Source organism: Clupea harengus, chromosome 13 (genome assembly GCF_900700415.2).
Source record: "Clupea harengus chromosome 13, Ch_v2.0.2, whole genome shotgun sequence".
Lineage (NCBI taxonomy): Eukaryota > Metazoa > Chordata > Actinopteri > Clupeiformes > Clupeidae > Clupea > Clupea harengus.
Genome location: NC_045164.1, coordinates 3947411 through 3971043, shown reverse-complemented (window position 1 = coordinate 3971043; position 23633 = coordinate 3947411). Strand labels below are relative to the sequence as shown.

The window sequence follows — 23633 nt, the reverse complement described above, 5'->3', positions numbered from 1 at the left end:
AAGAATGGACAAGCAGGATTAAAGACAGTGACAGAGTACCAAGGAGTCACAGTACATCCCTATAGAGGGCGCCGTTCTTTTTTTGACACCTCTCCCACTTGTCCAACCCGTCTTGTTCAACCAATTCCTTTTGGCTTTAGCTTTGGCCATCACACTGTGCCCAAATTTAGCTCAGATCAAAACCCAGCATAAGACGTTAGCGTGACCTCAGTGCCAACATTTCAGTAGTTTTTTTTTCTTTTTCTTGTATCTGTCCAAAGCTCCAGTCTCATTCCAGACACTAGCATTGTTATCTCATGTGTGTGATTTCCCATTTGAGACGCTTTCTCTCTCACTCTCCTCACCATCCTCTGCGTCTCCGTGGTGATTTTCTCACTCCCTCTGACGGTTCCCTCACGGCCCGCCCCGGCACATATGAATAAACATATTGGTTTGATGGCATTGTTCTCTTGCTTTTGTTTGGGTGAAGTGACACGCCGGAATCCAGTTAATTACAGCTCTCATGCAGATCACAGCGGCTGAGCCAGGCTTTCTTTCCTCATCTCCTCCTCCAGTGCATTCCTTCTCTCACTCTCACTCTCTCTCTCTCCGCGGCGCTCACTTCTCGTTCTTCAAACCCTCTTCACTTCTCACTCGCCTGTGCACTCCTGTGCACTCTTTGTGACCGCTGGCAAGTTTAATGCCGCTCTGTCTGGCATGTTTTTTATTTTACATTTTCTTTACCATATTAAAAATTGAATGTACATTTTGTTTTATTTCATAGTTAAGTTAAGTTTAATCGCTGTATATAGCCATTGTTTTCAGTACTTTTTTTTCTCCGCCTTAATAATATAATAAGCCAATCATTAGTTCGACTACCTAACGTAATACCTGAGGCCTGAGACCAGTATGCTACTCTACTCCACTGGGCTCAAGAGCTAACCCTCGGCTAGGCTACCTTTCTAGTTAACTGCCTGTTTTCTATACTTCTGAAGATTCTCAAGGAAGAGTATTAACAATGGCAAGAACCAAGCAGACTGCTCGTAAATCTACTGGTGACAAAGGAAGCTGCACTCAGCTGCAGCTCACTACCAAAGCTTCCCACAAAAGCGCCCCAGGTACTGGTAGCCAAGCTGCTATCGCTCAGGACTTCAAGACTGATCTGTGCTTCCAGGCCTCTGCTGTCATGGCTCTTCAGGAGGCCAGCGAGGCTTTCCTGGTTGGTCTATTCAAGGACACCAATCTCTGCGCCATCCATGCCTATGAGAGTCACTATCATGCCTTAAGACATCTAGCTGACAGCCAATTAGATATAAACCATGTATCATTATTATTATAATTACTCCTCTTTTATCTATATGTTTTGTTTTTGAAGGGTATCAACTAATTGGAGATATTTCTTGTTTCTCGTTGCCAGCCAACACCACTGTTCCGCGAAGGAAGTAGGTTGTGATAGCTGTGTCTCATAGGGATTTGTTTCTGAAATGTGCTCTGATGTGAGCATTAAAATGCTCAGAGGAAACAATGGGTAATGCTAGCTCAGCAACTGAACCAACTGGCCTTGCACAGTGTTTACACAAGGGCATTACCGTGTCCTTGATCCTAAATCCTTATTCGGTGTCTGTGTGTTTTTGCACAAAGGGTATTTTCTTAGGAAGGCCATCGCAGTATGTTAATTGGATCCTCTATTCAGAAATGCTTTAGTCAAGAAACACTGCATGAAGGCAGGCATAAAAAGACCGATTCAGAGACAGAGACTGTGATCGGTGTGACAAAGATTAATGAGATGCCTGGACAAATGTTAATAAATGGGCCCTGGATATGCAGGCTACTCTACTCTCAATGCAGCATACGCTGTTAAATACCGTACTTCAGACCATGCACATGGAGAGCAGGTTCACAAGAGGGGATTATCAAAATCTGTGCCACACTACTACAGCATTCACTCCCTCATGCAGTCATATGTTTCTGTCCAAATGATAGTGTTATGCCTATGCAGCTTTGCTCATGACAACGTGATTAGATAATGAGGAGAATCAGAATGTGCTGAGTGCAGGAAGCGAAAGGTCACACGTTGAGATGTTTAGCTCATTTCTCCTCATCACTCTCAGATTCCTCCGGAGGAGTTGAGTGGTGTGCCCGCTGAAAATCATTACGCAACACGTGTGGGGGGAAAAAAAAGACCCCTTGAGTCTCCCATCAGACATCGATATGACACTGAACCGCACCATTCGCCCGCGTGAGCTCTTCACATGAAACATGATCCCATTGAAGACAGCCACGGTTTTAAGGAGCACTACAGGTTCACCTGAGTCTTCCGCAGGGGCGCAGTAATTGCATTTGAACAATAGGCTTGGTTACATCGCTGAGTTGACATTTCTGAGCTGAACTAATTATGGAAATGGAATTCTCCATGCAGAACTACACTCTTTAATAAAACAGATGTACGACACACACCTCAAGTAGATTGTTTAATAATTTCATACACACGGAGAACGATTGAATACCCAAGGGCCAAACCTTCGTGTCTTGCTCTCAAGGTTTTGTGAATTGTAGTCACTTTTTTTCCCTGAGCAGTGAGAATGAGAAACGTTAGCAATTTTCAGTCTTCCATTATACCAGTGTGACAGTAAGCTGAATATTATTATTAAATTGATTCTGAAAATACAAGAGCTGACTTTTGATTTTCAGTTTTACCTAGAGTTTGAAGTTGCATGACAAATACAGTTGAAAAGAAATTAAATGGAGTTTCTTCTCGCTTCCTTTGCTTAGATATCAAATTTCTCCTAATTCTTCAAATGAGGAAGGAGGGAAACTTATGGGCTTAATTCCATTGTGATATGGTTTAAAAAAACATGTTTGTGTTATAGCTGAGCTAAATCAAGCATATCCTTTCTCTGTGGAAAATCTATTTCCCTCACTTTAACCACCACTTTACATCTCATACATATGAAAATGTAAACAATGCTACAGTACATAGTTCATGCTATGGGTTACAGCCACACTGCATTAATTCATGTATTGATTTACAGCATTGCCATGCAAAAAAAACAAAAACATATTGGGTCGTAACCTTTGTTTTGTTAACAGTGCTCATTAAATGGAGTCAGTACAGAAAGTGGCCTCTATTTAAAAACATTGAAGTGGTCCTTATCCATTGAGTAAAGGGTAAGCTTTAATTGCAGGAAACACCCAAATACATGTGTGGGATTGAGTGTTTTTTTTTTTTTTCCTCAAGCATGTTGGTTTGATTCAGCTTGGCATAGAGGCACCCACTGCATATTAACTCTGTGAGTGAGAGGTGCCATCCGCACCTGTCACCCCTGCGACATTAGACACCTGCCACCACTGCAAAGCAATTTCACCTTGTTTGCTCTTTAAGGATACTGAACCAACAGTAGGACAGGAGGTGCAGAATTTTCCACATTTTACCGCATTTTAAATGTATCTATGAGCTGTATCTGTTTTACTGGCGTATTTCTGAACCCGGACTCCTGTTTATGAAGCATGATTCGACTCGTCCAAGATAGGAACCAGGTGGAGGAAATGTCATACTTCATAAATAGCATCTTATCTTGCACAGTGTGTTGCTATCTTTCGTCTGAATCTTGTTTGCTGCACCTTTTCCCTTCGGGTTTGGAAGTACACACCTGTCTATACATGTTTCCTGTACACTGCCTGAGGGAAGTACACACCTGTCCATACATATTTACAGTACACTGCCTGCAAATTCTGAAAGCCTACATAAGCCAGTTGGACAAGCAACTGACTGCCGAGCCTTTTGATTCAACTCAACAGAACGCTTAGTATTGACGCAGGGCCAGAAAGACTCATTCTGCGGCGTGTGGACTAGGACGACTCTGATAACACAAAGCTAAAGCCTTGTCTCTCTACTCGCCACACAGAATACAGGCACAGACAAAAGCCGCCTGCAACTCCCTGTTTTCTTCCCCTCTTTGTCTTGTCTGTGGGGAGCAGCGCGCGCAGACCAGTCCCTGTCATGGGAGTCCGTGGTTGTCAGTTGATAATGAAGCACCGTATTGAGGGCTTTCGGACGCTTGCCGTCCTAATTACACCAAACCACGGCTCTCCGCCCGTGTGTTAACACTTGATTTATTTCCTCTTTGCCTCACTCAATAGGAGTGGAGTTAATTGGTTTTCCAAATGACTGTTGAAATGTAAGGATCAGGCATCATTAACTGGGAGCCACACTTGTTATGCACGGTGGCTCCTGAGTCCATGTTTAGGTCACCAAGGTGAGAGGCAATTGCTTTAGTGAACAGCTCTGCATGTCTAATATATTGACAGTATTTGCATGGAGCAGGACTGGGGGTTTTTGGGAAAAACACACTTTGGATTAGATTTTGTCTCTGGAAGAGAATGCAAAGTCACTGCGTTGTGAAGCCCACATAATCACTGTCACTGCATGAGATGGCTATGGATTTGTATGAGAACCATCCAGTGTCCTCCTTTCTCTCTCGTAGGTAGGGTGAAGGAGCAGGACACATGCTGGCTTCCTCTGTACACATCAGGGCTGCCAGGTTTCTGTGACAGTTGCTGCAAAGCAGGAAAATGAAAGCAGCTCCAAAGTAGCCAAATAATAGCAATTCAGGCTGTCCAAGTAACAGGGTCCTATAGAAAAACATGTTGCCCACAGAGCATAGTGGGTCCAGAAAGTGGCCATCAAGCCGTGAGCGTTTCTGCCCACTTTCCTGACTGCCCACAAAACAGGTCTCCCCTTTGATAAGACAGAGTCAATATGAAGTCACTTTAACAATGGTTAGATATTTTGGGAAAGAATGGCTGAAAAGGCAACCCAATTTGGCATGAACAGTAAGCATGGCAACACTTCTCTGAGGAAACTGCTTCGAGAAACACAAATGTGGTGTGCAGTCTTGTTTTTCAGGGTACGTCTCTGGCCCACTGTGTAGCTGGATGTCAGTGAAGCACTCTGGGTGATAATCCTTCAATCTAAAAGGAACAAAAGTTCTAGAAAGGGCTCCACATGAAAGCTTTCCCACAGAAAGAATGTTATACGGGGAAAATGTCCTTTCTTATTTTTGCTGCTTTAAAGTTGAAATTCGTTTTAGAAGTGGTGGCCTAAGAACCACCAGAATGGTTCTAGAGAGAGAGCTCTTTAAAGCTGAACCCTGAAGACTTTCTCTGAGGACATCATCTGAAAAACTGTTAACGTTTCTAAATTGCCTCTTTTTTCTCAAGAGTCTTGCATAGAGCACAACAGTTTTTTGAACCAGTTTTTTGGAATAACATTTTTCACCTTAGCCTCTGTTGAACAGACACCAGTTTGTCAAGAAGAAAAGTGACAATAACCTCTGTAAGGAAAGTCAATGAAAGTAAGTTAAAATGAGTAGCGTGTGCTATTTTGAGTGACCCAGCTTTAAACACATTTCAGATACATTCAGATTCCTTTAACTGCCTTATAAATTTGCCATGGGGATTTGCTCTCTCAGGATTGGTAGATATCTTTTTTTTTTCTGCATGCCGACATTAACAAAATGGTCAATTAAAGAAATAGGATGGTGTCTTGACCCTTTCATTATGAAAGGAGTCTAATAGAGGAAGCTGGAGGTGTTAGATCCGCGGAACAACTTAATCCCTGACATAATCCCCCAACTTTAATTTAGTGTAATCCGTGTTCATACTTACAGAACCACTGTAAATCTTGCAGAATGGGAATGTAGACCGGGGGAGGTGGACGAAGACAGAGCTTTAATACCACAATGAGTGGGCCTTTCTCTGATAAGTCCCTGACAGTAAAAGACTAGCTCCATGTATTTAATTCAGTCTAATCAGCGTAGGGCTATTACACTGTTGTAGGCAAAGTGGCATTTGCTATCAGAATTGTGACGGTTCCACTTATTGGAAAGACAGAGAAAGATGAGGGTGGGGGGGTCCGGAAAGACTTGCAGAATTGCCCCCAATTTGAGGCATTTGTGGCTTAGGCAGCTAAACCACCATTTTCAAATTATTATTTTGGAGGAACAATACATGGCTCGTCCAGACTGTTCCTCAATGTAATTTTGATTTGTTTTGTTTTTTAGCCTCTACTATTGAGTAGTACCGCACAGCTGTCAGGGAAGATTTTAGTAAACCTGCCGGTAGATGTATTTGTTCCTAGAACTATGTTTAAAAATAGATTTCAAGAATGAGATGTGAGCTGGTGTTGCTAAGCTGTTACCAAGCTTTGAAATTCCTTTTTTTTGTCAAAAGTTTTATAGCTTGACAGTGGCAGACACACTGACAGAACGGGGATGAAACCCAGGAGATTATGATGATGAAGATGATGGTGATGGTTACGCAGACACATTGTGAACACCACCTGAATGATGTAAACGAGATCCAGCGATAAGAGACTGGCTTCACCTTCCAAATGTTTGATGAAGGCGATAACTGGCAAAGGATAAACATGAAGACAGATTAACAGCCGAGCAGCGTGACTGGAAGCTCAAGCTTGATATAACCTTTGAATTGCAATCAGGTTTCCTCTCGCCTTTTCTGTGCCGTTTCACATAATTGATCGCAGAATGATTTGTACCAAGGGATAATTACCTTAGCAGACGTACAGTAAGATATTTTCAAACTTCAAAGTTTTTCTTTGATGTAATAGAAGATTCTAGATCTCATTATTTCATAGAGTAATGCAGAGAAATGATTTGCTGTTTAGTTAGTATTCAAGCACATAAAAGCACCTTTCTTTCTGTTTAAGGGGGGGGGGGGAGAAAAAAATCTGTGCGAAAGCAGTCCCAAAGGTTAACCTATTTATTTTGGACATGACCAATGAAACCACTGTTCCTCATGAACATGAATCAATACCTGCTATTGGACAGGAATCAGCTGTCATGTCACACTACTCACTAAGGGAGTATATTTATGAGGAAAATCCCTTCTCTATGTAATTAATCATTGATTCTTGAAGCCGAAGTGATTAGTGGCGCTGCTGTTTGGAGATCAAATTGAGCTGGGCTTAGACCTGCTGTCTTGGGTCCACAGTCTCACCAAAGCGAGAGCAGGAACCGTAAGCGAGAGTTTGAGAGGATTCACTGAAACTTTAAATTGGTTTGAAGCAGTCCGGTCCGGTAGACACAGTACTAAGCAACGGGTTCCTGTGAAACTTACGACATGTTGTTTGTTCTGTTTCTGGGTTTCAGAGTTATGATGATGGCTATGACGGTGAATATGACGACCAGAGTTATGATGCCTATGATGATGCTAATCAGTCAAAAAGGTATGACCCCTTCCTACTCAGTGTTCAGGAACTATACCACAAGTTCACATAATGTCTATTGATCTCTCTTTTCTCTTACATCCATTTGATCATGTATCTTAACCATATTGACTGAAGTGAACCCAAACTAACTAACTACTATCTGACTAAATCTGTCTGCTGTTCTTTTTCTTCTTTAGATGCTTAATTGTAATATGTTGCTTGAAAGTTGATCGATCACCCTTTTTCCCTCATTTTAGCATTTCTGAATATTATGAATATGGGCACGGAACCACTGAAGAATCCTACAACAACTATGGTAAGGGCAGAGTTTCTCTCTCTTTTAGTGTCTCACAGGTACTGTGTGCCTAACTGGTACGCCATGCGTTATTTAGTGTTAAACAGTGTAACGGTGATTAAGTCCGGCTTCCTGTCTCTATGGTTTGTGCGTTGTCAATCAGAATAGCAGCAGTCTCATCAAATAAGGCTGAACAAGACCTTCCCATTGTCAGCAGTTTTGTTCAGCCGTTCTTGCAGAATGCTCAGTTTTAGACTTCTTGGAGACATGGTTAAGGATTACAAAAGACATGCTGTCAAAAGGAAATAAATCCATCCGGTTCTTGCTGTATACTTCGCATTTGGATGTTTGCTATACTTTATGACTCACCAACTTAGGGGGGGGGGGGGGGGGTTCAGTCAAGAAAAAAAAAAACAGAACAGAAACTGCATTATTTTCATTTTCATGTTGTTCCTTGGAGTTACCTGCCTGAACCGTATAGGCCCCAGTGAAGCACTGTGTCCTACTCAGAAGGTGACGGCACCTCTTTATCTGACTCAAGCATGGCACTAACCAGACAATGCTGGCACGGCTCCCACCACCTCCCAGAGACGGTGATGTTTCACAGCTGAGAGATAAAGTGAAAAGCCTCATTGTGTCGGTCTTTGCCAGACCACCAGCACCTCTTGGGACGGGGCTGCCATGAGCAATGCCCTTCCTACCTGGCAAAGGTAGCCTCTTGGCTGGATCGCACCAGCTACAGGCCGGGGGCCAGCCGGAACCTGGAGGCTTTGGGTTGATGCCTATTGTGAGGGTTTGGAGGCTGGCTAGCGTTTTTGCTTTTTTGAAAGTGTGCCCCTCATAGGATTACGTTTGATACCCGCCATCCCGTTGCCCTTGGCAAAGGCTCATGTTGTTTTCTAAGCCACTCGGCATTGTGCACCAGGCCTGGTCATTCGGTTCCCGGCGCGGTAAAATTGAGGACTGGTGCACTGGAGGCCTGAGCGAAAGGCAACAAACCCAGAGAGCAATGATTTGATTTCATGCTCCATAAACACTTTGTAACATGGAAAACCAAACCTCTGTGTGGTGCGAGGAGTGGGTGTTTCATGTCGTTTCAAGCCCTAACAAGGTGACGGGCCCTGCCAGCTTTCAATGGGACTCTCTGTTATTACACTGGGAATGTCTAATTCATTTTCAACAGCAGGGTTAGATTACACTGGTGTGACAACCTGGGCGACCTTAATTACTCTCACGTTGACTGTGAATGAGAGAGGATATATTTCACTTTTCTCAGTCCATCTTGCCAATTAGCCTGTGTACAATTCAAAGATTTTATTGTAGACTCAATAATCCAATTCATGTCACAATCCTAAACCCCCTAGTTGCCAGAGTCTCTAACACATCCGTCCCCCCAAAAAAGCGTGATGTGATTTAGTGTCCCCCGCCAGGACCCGGGCCAGCACACGCTTTGAAGGTTACGGCCTCTCTGCCCCGACGGTCAGTTGTTTGTTTTGTTGACGGCCGGCTGGGCATGTTCTGAAAGCTTAATGGTGAATGGATTCTCAGCCAATTCTCTGCCTGTGACAACAGAGAGCTTGGGCACTGCTAGCCCAGCTGACATTCAAGTCACACTGCTGTCTCCATGCTGTTCATTTATAATTACAAAAATAAGATGAGGTGTGATGCTTAGTCACACTTTACCATCTTGAGACAACAAAGGATGACATTTAATTGTTGACGTGTGCACAAGTGTGTGCATGGATAAATGTTTGCCATATAATAAGGTAGTATACACGCACTGAATGAAATGATGTATGCTTTGTGCTTAGGGGTTTTAAGATTATTGACTGTCAGACTCAAGCTGTGTGTTACGTGCGTTCCGATGGCCGAGGGCGTAAATGCAGCATCATCACCATTGAAAATAGGGTAGCCCAATGTTGAATAAGCTGTAGTGTTTCTGACCAACTTGAAAAAGTGTGCAGTCATGTTATGTGGCTATTTGTACATTATTTGTGGTTGTGTGATGTGGCAACTTGTACTTGTCTTCTTGTAGCAGAAGAAGACTGGACCTCCACACGCCCCGCCCTAAAAGCCCCACCAGCAAGGCCTGTAAGACGGGGCTACAGAGAACATCCATATGGTAGATATTGAAGGTGCTCCGAAACATTGTGTCCTCCAACATGACCACATTAATTACTCTGACTCTCTTCAAAACTTGCTCTCTCCTCCCTCGACCGCCCCCCTCCCCCCTTGATATAGGACCCAGGAATCATCCATTTAAACCTAGGCCCTGACCCAACCCACTGATTTTTTTGATAATATGGACAAACGTTGAGATCTAAATGTGAAAGGGGGGGTTCATGCGTCAGACCCTGCCGTGAAATGCTGTCATTTTGGTTGTACATAACTGTGTGTTATCCGTAAACGAAAGCATGAAGTTGCCACATAACTTACGCATACTGATCCTTTCCGTGATCCTGTTTTCCTTCAGGCCAGATTGATTTATTATCATTAAGTGAAGATAACCATCTTGTATATAACTTCTTTTTTAATACTTGTTAATTTAATTATGTTAACTATTGCGTTTGTAAATTTAATTTCAATTTCGGTATTGGGGTAGAAAGCAATCAGCTATGTATGTAGCTCCCGACAAGTGCTCTGTTCTGTGTTAAGATGTATCTGTACATAAATCATGTAATAAAAGAACATAAAGCACAATGTGTAAGCTTCTCTAAATAGGTGGCCATATAATTGTTTGCCATAATTTGTCAATAATGTTGAAATCTTTCTCTCTTTTTTTTGTAAAATTAGATGCATTCCAAGTACTTGTTTATAGTAATAAATGCCTGCTTGGGTTTAGGAAATGGCTAAAATGTTTTTTTTTTTTTTTTAATACGGAAATAAATCTACAAAAATTTGAAGTCATTTTCTGTAAGTTTCTAGATAAGCTACATTAATCCACTCGAGAGGCACCATTAATGCTAGAGCTAAATTGTTCATTGACTATTGATTAGTTCATCAAATGTATTACATGTTAATGGAAATCAATTGTTAAGACCAATAAATTCATTTTTAACATATTCTTTAAGCTTGACCTCATTAAACGTCAATTCTGATTGACCTGTCTGCACTAGCTTGTCTCTGAGAATGTTATGGAGCTAAGAGGTAAGGAAAACCCCCCATACTACAATAAGACTGTCTAAATGCCTTCTACCTTTAGTGTTGGCCTCTGGGCCCACCTCATGTGAATACTGTCGCTATTCACAATCTGTTTCTAGACGGGGAGTGGGGTGCACTAAGATATCCATCTTTTGTCTCTGCTATCTCTGTCTTCTTTCCATCACTGTGAGTCCAGCTCAGTATTTGTGCTGTTATACCAGTGCTTTTAAATAATACTGCTACTGCACCTGAAGGCCGGTAGAAACCTGAACTCTCTTTTGTGACTTATTAGACTTGAAGGCTGACGCTCTAATTAAGAGACTGAAAGGATCGCTAAACCCTTAAGCAGGTAACCCCCCAATAATAACTCAAATGTTGCGTATGCCAATCATAAACATAAGTTACTGACACTTAAAAAAGTAAACCTGTCCTGCCTAACCTCGAATAAGTTCCTTGGCCCTCTAAAACCGCTAATTAATGTTAACTAGAAAACTCCAAAACTGACTCATTAACATACAATTTATATAAGAGACGAAGAATCGTGACAATTCAATCAATAAAAGAAAGCTAAAACAAATGTTATTGTCTGATATGCTAAACAAAAGCATTTAACCTGAACCAAAAAGATGGCATGGTTGCTTTCAAGTGTGTGACAGCTTTTGTCCCCCTCCCCCCCCCCCCAAAGTTGGTTTACTTTTTTGATAGTAACAATTTGTGGGATCCCATTGCATGGTAGTGTATTAGATTTCTGCATCTACATATATATTATATTCCTTGTTCAGATTTCAGTTTTTGTAAAGTCTAAGGAACATCAGAGGCTTTCTGACATTTGACTATGTTTTTCTTAACAGGTGCACTGTAACACTTAGGGACAACTCGAAGCAGGTAAGACTTCTGTGTTTCTATCTGAATTTCTTTCTCTCTGTTTCTTTAGTTTTGTGGCATAAAAATATGCTCTCAAAGGCAAACAGCAATGACTTTAGGACTGCTCAGAGATAAAGAAGAAGTGGCCCAGAAGCATATGGAAATCTAAAGAAGGGAACACATGACAGTCTTGGTAACATGTTAACAAACGGCATTGGTAGGATCCTAATGTTCAGAGTTCCGAAAAGCCTCTACATGCAGTGCTATTAGTTAATTGCATAACGTGATGCACATGTCAACTAACGACATACAGACTGTTGCACAAGAACATTATGGCATTCTTGATTTTCTGTAGTTTCCCACTTTATAACTCATTTCTGCTTACTTCAGGATAAGGTAGTCTTGGCAAGAACAACAAATAAATGTACCTTTTATGATGTAACAGTCGATAAGATGTTACAGCTGTTGCCATTTCATGCAGGAACTCCATGTAACATTTGCATTTAGAGACTTTTAGAGACACAGAGCATAAGGCTTTTCCTCTGCTGTTTGTTTACACCCACATAAGGATGTGCACAAGAAGCCTCCTCTTGCACTGACACATTTTTTGTTGTTGTTGTTTTTTCTGTTGATATGTCATAGCCATGAGTGTAATTACTGGCAGTATGTCATTCACTGTTAGAACACACACTACCCGTGTCGAAATACTGATTTCATATTTCACAAATTGGGCTTATACCTTTAGCAGTGTGACCAGGATGGTCTCAGAGTGCCATCCATATATGCAGTCACCTGTGGCCTTGTGGGTCTATAAAATGAACCCGCGTGGGTCCCATTGTCACCCAATAACCAATAGCTGACCATTAATCGTGCACGAGTGCAGTTGCTCACCCCTTGGAAAACAGTGCTGTCCACGTGACCCCACAGCAATTCACTCCATCCAGATACAGGTGTACACAGTTGGCAGACGATACGTTGAAAACTACTCCCTCAGCCTGTGTGCAGTGTGTTTGAACTGACTTTAAAATACAGATCTCTCCCAAGTCAACCTGTTCAGTCCTGACAAACCACGCTGTGGAATCTCCAACCACATTATAGAACGTGTCATTCTAAACACGGGAGGGATCAGACAGCTGTGGAGTTCGTCTTGACAGATGCCACACCTTTAACTGAGTCTCACTATTTCCATACACACTCTGAACGTCGTGTAGCTGCCATTTTAGCTCTCTGTCGGTGCTTATAATAGAACCCCAAATGTGTGATCTTGATTGCTGTGTAAATAACTGCCACAGATTTGTAAGTGCAACAAAGCCATTTCCCTCTCAGTCAGGCACAGATAATCATATCAGACTTGTTTGCAAACACTGGAAAGGTCAGCCATGAAACACACTCAAAGAGAAACAGTTGTGAGTCATTCAGTTTAAGAGCCATTCAGATTTCAGCAGTGTGTGTGTGTGTGTGTGTGTGTGTGTGTGTCCATCCTGTGAGAAGACACACAAATCTAGCCCTAAATCCAAGCCTTTGTGGAATTCTGTTCATATCCTGAAGTATATTAGCAGTATCATGAAAAGATGTGTGTAAACTCTCCTTACAATTTTGTTTGTCATCAAAATCGGTAGTCTCATGGCTTTTTGAATGCCTGTAGTGAGATAAATTGTTAGCCACTCAGTGCTCAATGAAGAGTTTACAGATATGACCGATAGAAGTTAAAGCATACTATTATGTATTTATAGCTGGCTGTGCTCTATGGTTTCATTCAGTTTTCTGCTACATACATACATGGTTTTTGAGAAATCAAAATAAAGAAATGTTTCTATGTTGACTCTCAGGGCCTCATTTACTAACATTTGCGAGGGCAGCGTAATCAGTGCTGCATACAGCTCACAATGTGTTTCCGCATATTGCGTAGAAATTACGCCCGAAGTGTGCGCAATTCTGTTAGTAAATCTGGCCCTCAGAGTTCTGAAAGGGATTCATTCCATTGTGACATAGGATGGGGGAGTTGGGCTCATGAATATTTACATCTTCAATTTGTGGTACTGTCAGCAGTACCCCATTCACTGGTTAAAACACACTTGTTTCTTGAAAGTGAACTGGTCCATCTTTCAATTCCATTCTGTCAAGGAATAATAAAAAGAAGTGTTATCTAATATATAATGCATTGCATATACTTTTTAAATGTCCGCAATGCTGTGAGGTGATACTCAGTACAAGTAATTTAAGGAGAGGAATACGTGTATATGGTGTATGTGTGTGTCCTGCGCAATTTCCACACTTGATGTATTCACATATATCAGAGGCAGAACCATGTTCAACTTTTCGTAAGACATCAACACAAAAACAGTGTTGTTTCAGTGACCAAAACAGTTCAGCAATTCAAATAGCATCGCGGGCCAACTGCATTTCCAATCGAAGGCAGTTAAACTGTGAGGACTTCATTTGGAAATCTGGGGAGTTGTAGATGTTTTTCTTTTTTTCTACCGCAGTGATATTATTCATCCATTTATATGAGCAACAGAGCCGAGACAAGGAGGGAGCTCCGAGGTACCCTCTGCTTAGAATAATGCAAACCAGTCAGATTGAGTATGCAGATTAATTACACACATGACTGATGGTCTTAGGGGACTGTCTGCTCAAGTGGAACTGTGCCCCTGTACAACAATGCTTTGAACATTTGGGTAATTAACATTCCCTTAATTAAGCTGCAGGATACAAGCACAGAATAACCAAGGCCATGGGACAGAAAAAATGTAATACAAATGAAGGCATGCCATTAAAAGAGTTTCGCCTGTGACTAATCTATTTTTGTTCGTTTGTTTGTTTGTTTCATGTGAATGTCATTACAGCCCTATGCAGAGTAGAGAACTGACAAAAAAAAATGTCAGAAAAATACAGATTCTTCTTCCCTTCGCGATGATCTGTGTGTGCCTCACAATCTGTTATCTGAAACCTGAAGACAAGATGGAGAGGGAATGTTTATTTTTGGGGAAAGAGGTAATTATCACACCTGACATTCACTCCTAATTAATTCTATGCAGTCAACATGTGCTGTTTTTTTTTACGTGAGGAATGTGAGACAGCTGGCCTGGCATCCATCCTGTGTACTTTAGAGGCTGCCAGTAAAACTTGAAGCAGAAGCACCCCCCCACCCTCACCCCCACCCACCCACACACACACACACACACACACACAGAGACATTTACACACATATACACACACACCCTCTATGTGATTGTGAAATAGAAGAAAAGAAGTGTTCTTTCAAGAAATGGAAATCACACAAGACTCACTCTATACTTTTTTCCCTTTTTTCGACTTTCTTCCTGTTCTTTTGTACCTGTGCGGAGAGTTATGATGACCCGCATCATCTACCAAGGACACTACAGTTACCAGCAGAGTCACCGCAGTCATCCCTCTCATCCTCCACCCTCTCTCCCTCAACCCCCCCCCCCCCTCAGAGATTATGGAGGAAATGGTCTGTGCTGGGACTAAACTCTCTCAGCCAGCCCACAAGTTCTGCCCAAAAAAGGCATGGCACCCCTGTCCCCCTGTCCCTGTCCCCTTCCTCATTTGGAAAGATCTGTTAGGCCACTTCAACATCATTAGCAATAGCCTTGCCCTTCATCTTCTCTGGAAGCACAGAGTACAGAATGTTCAGTGAGTGCTACTGATAGCAGCAGCAGCGCTATTGTTCTCAACGAAACAGCACCGGTGAATTTTTGTTTTATGAATACATGCTGAATTGTTAAGAAAGAAGGACGAGTAGCTGCTTTATTTAAAGATTACTTTTTTATTTTTTTTTAAAAGATTTATTTTGGGCTTTTTATGCCTTTATTTGGACAGGACAGTGAAGAGTTGTGGACAGGAAGCGAGGCGGAGAAGACGCGGGGAGAGGATCGGGAGAAAGACAGCAGGCCAGATTTGAACCTGTGTCCCCGTAAATGCCCGTAAATGGGGGGCTTATCGGCTTGCGCCACAGTGTCCCCCTTAAAGATTAATTTTTAACTTGAAAATGTAAAATGTCATGAATGTTGTTGCACAGGCATAAGTCAAGAAAACTTTGAGCAAACAGGAGGCAGGGTGGTGAAACACCATGATGGTAAAAGTCCTGAAAAGAGAATGCAGGAAAGCTGAACTTAAGGTAAACTTCAAATCCACTATGACCTCTATAAACAGATTTTGTAGTTTTAACAATGGGTTATGCAGGGCTTGACAGCTACATTTGTCTAAAATGATTAACAGGAACATTAACAAAATCTGCACTCTATTTGTCATGGTTGACAAGCTCAACACCCCAAAACAGATAGCCCCAGAACTCGTTTCCACAGAGAAATGTAATGCATTTGCTTGCTTTTTTGGTCAAGAAAATCTAAACTATTAGACTGACCATCAACACCACACAGTCAAAACAATGAAAACATGATGTCTCTACAACCACCTAGAAATAACTTAACATGTCAGAATGTTATACTATTGACCAAAAAACAGTTCAGCACATTGTACACTACCAACTGACTTTTTTTAACTTCAACAAAAGAGAAAGTTGTTTTTAATCAACTCAGCCATTTTTTGTTGTGGTAGGACTTTCTGGAGCAGTCCTTAATTAATTCAGGTCTGATTTAGAAGACCAGAGTCACTTTGTCACCATTGGCAGTTCTGAATCTGATAGGGTGGCTTTGGCACACGGAATCCCCCAGGGATCAGTTCTCAGACCTCTTCTTTTCAACTTCTATATGCTGCCTTTGGGTCAAATTTTACAGAACAACAACATTGTTTTCCATAGTCATGCAGATGATACACAGACATATCTGGCTCTCTCACTGGATGACTAAAGCCCAATAGACTCACTGTGGAAAGTTTAGCGCAAATAAACAATTGGAGCCCAATTGTTCCTCAATTAAAGAAACACAAAACAGAGATGAATGCATTTGGAAACAAAGAGAAGAGAAGTAGTATTGGTAAACACCATGATTCTCGGGCTATACTAGCAAAAGACCATTCACGAAATCTTGGCATTGTAATGCTCAGAGCTCACTTTCACCAGCCTTATCAAAGCAATCACCAAAACAGACTAACAGACATAGAGTCAAAATCAAGAGTTTGGAGTCCCAAAAAGACCAAGAGAATCTCATCCATCAATTTATCTCCAGCAGGGTGAACTGCTGTAATGTTCTTTTAACTGGACTTCTCCAAAAGGCCATTAAACAGCTGCAGCTCATTTAGAATGCTGCTGCTAGACTTCTACCCAGGACCAAGAGAACAGAGCACATTACTCCAGTTCAAAAATCTTTACACCGGCTTCCAGTTACTTACATAATAGATTTTAAAGTGCTGCTACTAGTCTATAAATCATTGAATGGTTTAGGCCCAGAATACATCTCTGATATGTTTATAGAATATAAACCAAGTAGGGCTCTTAGATCCATGGGCTCTGCTCAGCTAGTAGAACCCAGACTCCAAACTAAACATGGTGAAGCAGCATTTAGCTGGAACAAACTGTTGGAAGATCTTAGATGTTGTCCAAATGTAGCCATTTCTAAATCCAGGTTGAAAACATTTCTCTTTTCATGTGCCTGTGATTGAGCTCTAAAACTTGCATTTTATTTGGACTGTATTTTAATTCTGGAAGTAGATCTCTAGTTATTCCTGACAGGGAAGTGACATCTTGTGCTTACGGCTAAGCTCTATTGGCGTGGTTATTTTTTGGCTCTGTTCTTAGGCAGACCCTATTGGGGCTACTTCCACTATGGTTTTATTCTACTTTATGTACTTTTTACTTTCTTTTAATTAAGTTTTTTATATTATGTTATATTATATAGTTTTATCTTTTATCATTTTTCACTATCAAGCACTTTGTCTTTATTTTTCCTTTGGATGTTCCTTTTGTTTTTATTTAGGGTAAAGCACATTTCTTCTGTGTATAAATTGTGCTTTATAAATAAACCTTGCCTTGCCTGTACCTTGACTGGCAAGCACAACCAACTTTGCTTATCTAACGAGAACCAGATATTTATAAAGTTCTAAGTCAATAACCCAGTCTATAGACAGTTTGGATTTGTTGGAAGGCCAACGCATGGTCACATTTGCTATACTATGATCAGATGATAGGAGCCAGATTGCACGTGTGGGTGTTATTTTTCCTGCTGTGTTAAACCGTGCCTGTATTACACAGAATCAGATAGTAGTTCATCTTGATGAGGAAATGTTAATAAATTCCTTTCTACAAGAACACCTGAACCACATGCAGAGGTCACTAATCCCTGCTTGGGGGATATTGATTTTAAAAGCACTTCTAATCAATTTTCATGACGAGGGCACCACAAGAGGGCCTGACCTCCAGTGCATGGCTATCAGTTAAGGAGCCATTTTCCCCCAATAAGTCCTTAAATCACATTCGCTCAGGAATCCACCCTCTTATAGCCCTGCTAAAAATGTTTTACCATGTGCCCAGGTGAGGGATGACAGGACAGAGGATTGCATGTGCTATTTGTTACCGCAGTAGGTAATCATTTGTATTCAGACAAACCATTTGTATCACTACTGCAAATGCTACTATGCTAAATACTATAGCATAATCTGTATACTACATCTTTGTACTATGTTGCTATGGAGCCCATAAAGCTAACACAGCCTAACAACGGATGCAGGCCTTATGAGACAGCATGTGTTTCTGTCTCAGAAGCAACAAAAAAATCATCTTTTGTTGATGATAATTTCCCTCCCAGTAGGATTTTGTTTCTGCCACGGGTGTGTAGATATGTCTATTTACAAGAAGATATCTTTACTAAAGGCCAACAATGTCAGCACAGCTTAGCTGTGTGAAGTAAATTATTCCTTTGGTTTTGAAAGATAACTAGCCATTAGGGAATTTCATACAGAGTTTGTTTGGGTGACAAATATAGCAAAACAACCAGTCAAAGCCAATAAAACTGCAAAAACTAACACCTGTAACAGAAGTGCTGGATGTTGTAAGTTAGAATATTTCTGACAAATAGCTGAAAGATGACCAATGACTGTCAAACTGAACATTGCATTCAGACTTTCCATTCTCCACGCACCTGCACGCCTCAAATTCAACTACCAATTAAAATCATAATGGAATCATATTAATTAGCACTTTCGCTCAGCTAGGAGTGAAATACAACACAATGCAGTGTATTAAAAGCACTCACACACAATGAGATAGGTGTCCTGGGCTATTCCCTCTCTCTGTGCAGACCTTGAAGTTCACACTTGTGCAAAACGCCGGCTGGGAGCTTATTAATGTGTGGAGCCGGCGAGCTCTAGGAGGCCTCTTCCTCTGGCCAGACAGCTCTGACATCTGAATGGCTTCAGGCCCACTAATTCAAACCGGCACATTCTTCTAATCAGTGGCACACAGGTGGTAACTTTTGTCATCTCCCAGTTGTGCTCGGGGTTGAGCCGTGTCACCGGCAAACTTTGAAGCCTGTATACTTAGCATCTCATTTGTCTCTGGCAAAAAAAAGAATCCCCCTGCTTATCAGCGAGGGGGGGCTTTGTGGCGAAATGCTAAATTGTCCTCGGGGTTCGAAGATGGAGCACTAGGCTCACATCAAGATGGCAGAAAGAGGTCATATACAAATATAACATGAGGCCGGTCCAGCCCTCTCACCTACTGCAGGTTGCTTTCAAAGGCCATACAACTTTGCTGTGATTGAAGGTAGTGGTGTGTTTTAAAAGGCACTGCAAGCAGATTAGAGGAAATTATCATTCATGGCGGCCTCAGCACAGATTCTTTTTAGCCTGTCAAAATGCACTCCCTCCCCAACAATCTAACATTAATTACACTGGAAATGCTATGGTCTGCCCATTCCTGTAAACACATTTGAGCCATTTATTTATAAATATAGTTATTATGGTTGAACAAATTGTATAACTCGGGGGCATATAAAATGAATGCATCTCTCAAGCTTTTGGTTTTATAAAGTGCCTTGTTCAAAGGAAATGAAAAGGCATGCATTTAGAATGAAAAGAAATTACATTCACAGAAGTTTTCTACATGTTTTACACCTGTAAATCCATTCACAAAAATGTTGTTCAGTCTGTATATTTTTCTGCCAATACATTAACCTTGGAGTGCTCTGATGATATACTCCTCCCTTCCATTAAAGGAGAAGTCCACGATTCTAATTGCGTACACATTTTTTCAAATTCAGCTAATTTCTTCTTACAATCCTCCAGCTATCCGTTCAGTGTTTGTGCTCAAAATCAGTCCAATGTTTGTACACAGTCCTGGCTCTGTAAATGGGAAACCAGCATAGTGGCTCAGACCACAGAATAAACACTCCCAGCCAATTAACATGGTGCATCAGAAGCACGGAAGGTAGGGGTGTAATTTGAATGGCAGTTGAGTTCAAATATCAACATCCGAAACCGAATCATAGACTGCATTTTTAATACATTCAGTCTCGACAGTTGGTGAGATACATTCATTTATATGAAGATATTTTAATATATAAAAAGTAGAAGAAAAACTGCGACCTTCAATACAACCTTCAGTGGTATTCATTACATCGCCAGCGTCAATGCAATCAACTGCCAGATTAATGTATAACCAAAGTAATTGTCATCGGACCACACTCTGTGAGCAGCCTATTTCATACTAGCCAAGGTATTTTGTCACAGCTTCTAATGCCTATTAAAAGACACAGGTGAGGTGGGAAGAGAATAGCCTACACCGGCGGTAAAATGATTTAGCTCAACAGCATGCTTCCACGAATGCCACTTGCTGCTCTTGTAATTGAATTCAGATGGATCTTCACTCTGCAGGATAACAAACTCACAATTACAGTGTAAGGACTTTCTGAAGCAACAAGTTCCAGAAGCTTGTTTTTAATGACACAGTAGCAGAAACTTCCTATTTTTAGTTCCTCAGACATAAAGTATAGTTGGTTAAGTCAGCACTGTCTGTAGTTAAGCACCTAATGGACAGCAGCAGGTGATGGCTTTGACCAAACAATTTATCCAGCATCTACTTCAACATGTCAATGGCATTTAATAGCTGCGGCGCTTAATCAAGTTCCTCTCTCAGTTATGGAGAAACGGCACAGCTCTAGTAGTGACCATTTACCCTTTTTACGTCCTCACTATTTGACCTATTATCTGGCCCTCTGTAGATCCTCCCCCCTGGTCGATGGTCATGAAGAGTGCGCTCAAGTAAATCCTCTCTCCTCTGTTGCTCGCTTATCTCAGATTAGAACCAGTGATGTAGTGACGTGGCTCAGGGCAGCAGCACAGTCTCCGAAAGCCACCTTTCCATCTACTGAGTCATCCCTGCACAATGAGAATGAAAATAGATTATTTCATTACTTCGTCAGTTGATGGATGATGGATGTATGGGAGCTGACCCAGTGGAGGGAAGTCTGAAAGGCCATAACGGCAGATGAATGATACACAGAAATGTGTAATAGGATTTTTTTTTTCTTTTTAAAGGGCAACACGGTTTAAAGCAAACGGCTGCACGGGGTGTGCCAATACAAACACGGTGATAAGCATGTTACTTACATGTGCCATTACACACAGACCGATTCTGTCTGTTTTTAAACGAACTGGTGGTGTTCCACGAGGAATTTTAGGTGTGTTAAGGCCATCAGACATCAGTGAAAGACTGACAAAGATTTAAGGTGTGATGCAAATACATAATGCGACTGTTGCATCATCTATTTGCCCCGACTCTGCCCCTTCCCTTCTTCCGCTACCGACGGTCTCCTTCAGTGCGTGATGAATGGAAATGTCCCTGCTTTACATCTCACCTACTTTTCTTTTCATGTTCCAGGTGCCGATACCTCAGGTAGAACTGAGACGAGAAAGAAAGAAAGAAAGAAAGAAAGAAAGAAAGAGAGAAATGTTGGGAGATAGGGTTCCCTCACACACTCGGAGTGTGTCCAGCATGGTAAGTCATGGCCAAGGCGTGAGGCAGAATATACACTCTGAATCAAGAAGTCAGAAGCACTCTTACACAATAGCGGTCGTGTTGAGTAGATACATTCCATATCGTGCCAGTGACAATTGAACCGTAGAAGTGAAAATTGTTGGCCTTTTTTCTGTAAGAGCCACTCACTGCTGTTACGCCGTTGAATGGCAGCTCAGACATTTTGTTATAATTGGATTCAGCTGTGAGTTAATACAAAGAGGAAAAGTATGTGCTGACTGATAAAGATCAATGTCTGTCAGATGCGGATTTGCCTGACGGTACGCATACGATCGCACCTTGATAAAACAATCACATGCATCTAAAATTAGATTCCCCTTTCATTATTCATGCATAGAAGAATCCACACACACACACCACACACACACAATTACATTATGATGTGGAGATGACAGGTTGGAAATAAACACTGTTATGAGCTTATGCATACAATGTAGAGGTAGAAGCAGATATTCTCAGTTGCTGGGTTTCCAACCAACTCATTCGCAGATTTGAAGCACATTCATGGGAATTCGGCCAAAAAAAATGTGTTTTCATCCGCTGTGTGATGCTAATTAAAAATGGACTCTGCCTTAATCAAGAGTTGTGAACCACGTGTTTGTATCAAAACATAAGGTTGTCGGGGCAGCTTTAATAGAAACACTTAATAAAATTGCAACAAATTTGCATTCATGCTAATAAACCCGTTTCTATCAACATTTGCGTTATACTCTGGGACTTAACCCACCCCCTTCCAGTGAATACAATTCCTTTTTTTCCCTGCGAATTTCAAGGGTTTCCATTTAAGATGCCCTATTCGAATGTTCAAAAATGGATGGAAACCCAGCTACTGACATGTTGTGACATGCGGCACATTCTCAGTCCGACCCACCTGCTCCCCAGGCAGGTGTGTATTCTGCCCCTCCCCCTCCCCCACCATCATCACACATACCACTATAACCCAACAGCTTTTTTCCCCAGCATCTGCTTATTCAGGGTGTCTGAGTGAGTCAATGCCAGAGTTATTCAGTGTCTTCTGTCAGTCATGTGGCCCTTGCCAAAACCACTCTCAGATCCATTTTCTTAGAGAGAGCGCACGACCATGCTTGCCAAGGGCCAGAGTCCCTGTGAGCTAAGCACATATTTGGTGTCTATTTCAATAGCTGTTCAGTTTGGTTCCACCCTCACTCTCATCCAGTGATTACAAGTGACTCATGTCCATTGTAGGAGACTTACTTAAATCTTGTCACCCTAAATTTCAATCCAGGGGTGGCTCACACAAGAGACTTTAATTAATAATTCGGTGTGTGGGGAGAGATTTAAGTAGCTGGTTGTTCTTTAGGGAGCCACTGAGTTCAATGTACCTTCCAATGCATCAGATAACTCTTTTGTGATGTATTGTGCCTAAAATGAAGAGTGATGAAGCCAGGTCTGTATATCTATGTGAAATAATGACGCACACGGATCGAAAGGTATTTCTGAATCGCCAAAAAATACAACAAAAAAAGGGATTACGTATGTTTACAAAATGCAATCCATCATCCACACAGATCAGAATTTTTGCTTTTAATTCCACAGAAAGGAACAAGGCTCATCTGTCAGTACATGTGTAATGCCTAACTTATCCCATTAGACAAATGGAAAAGAAGAGTATAGTGTGATGGAGCACTTAATTAATGAAAGCTGACTCGACATCATAACATTTCACTATTACACCATCTGCCTGAGAGCTTCTGTTGCCAATAGCCTCGTCCCTATAACAAAGGCAACACATTGCTCTTGGCAAAGTCAAGGAAGGGATTTGTTCTGAACACAAGTGTAATGACTGGGCTCTGCACACGCATCTGACAGGAAGATTTCCACAGCCTCAGTGCCAGGTTTTAAAAGCTCTTAGATTTAATCTGGTCCTCGAGCGCTTCGAAGAGCACATCATGGAGAGCACTGTTAACTTGAGAACGTGGAAGAAGACTTAACTTGAAGTGAGAAAAGCTCCATTCATTTGTTTTTCTGCTGCTAACTAATTTTGTTGGCTTGTTTGGCTGACTACAACAACACGGCCCAGCATGTGATGATCTGCACTCCGCTGATGCTTGCTCTCTCCTCAGCTCACAGATGAGTCTAGAGTTGGATGTCTGCATGGGAAGGATGGGGACTCAACGGTTGGAGAAACGCCTTCATTCCTCGGCCAGTCGTAA

General features: G+C 41.6%; 1 protein-coding gene across 7 annotated transcripts in view; it reads left to right on the top strand.

Annotated features, from left to right (window-relative positions):
- Nucleotides 1-21366, top strand: part of khdrbs2 (KH domain containing, RNA binding, signal transduction associated 2) — a 67666-nt gene extending 46300 nt beyond the window's left edge. Inside the window, exons 7-13 of one of the 7 annotated variants that reach the window (XM_031578848.2) lie at nt 7149-7225; nt 7465-7523; nt 9541-9624; nt 9744-10992; nt 11495-11528; nt 14354-14501; nt 21304-21366. In XM_031578848.2, the coding sequence (XP_031434708.1) occupies nt 7149-7225; nt 7465-7523; nt 9541-9624; nt 9744-9778 (255 nt within the window). In that variant the 3' untranslated portion in view covers nt 9779-10992; nt 11495-11528; nt 14354-14501; nt 21304-21366. Of the gene's footprint in view, nt 1-7148; nt 7226-7464; nt 7524-9537; nt 10993-11494; nt 11529-14353; nt 14502-21303 lie in introns of all 7 variants that reach the window. The other 6 variants (XM_042709513.1, XM_031578850.2, XM_042709515.1 and 3 more) reach the window with 6 other exon arrangements.
- Nucleotides 21367-23633: the final 2267 nt, after the last annotated feature.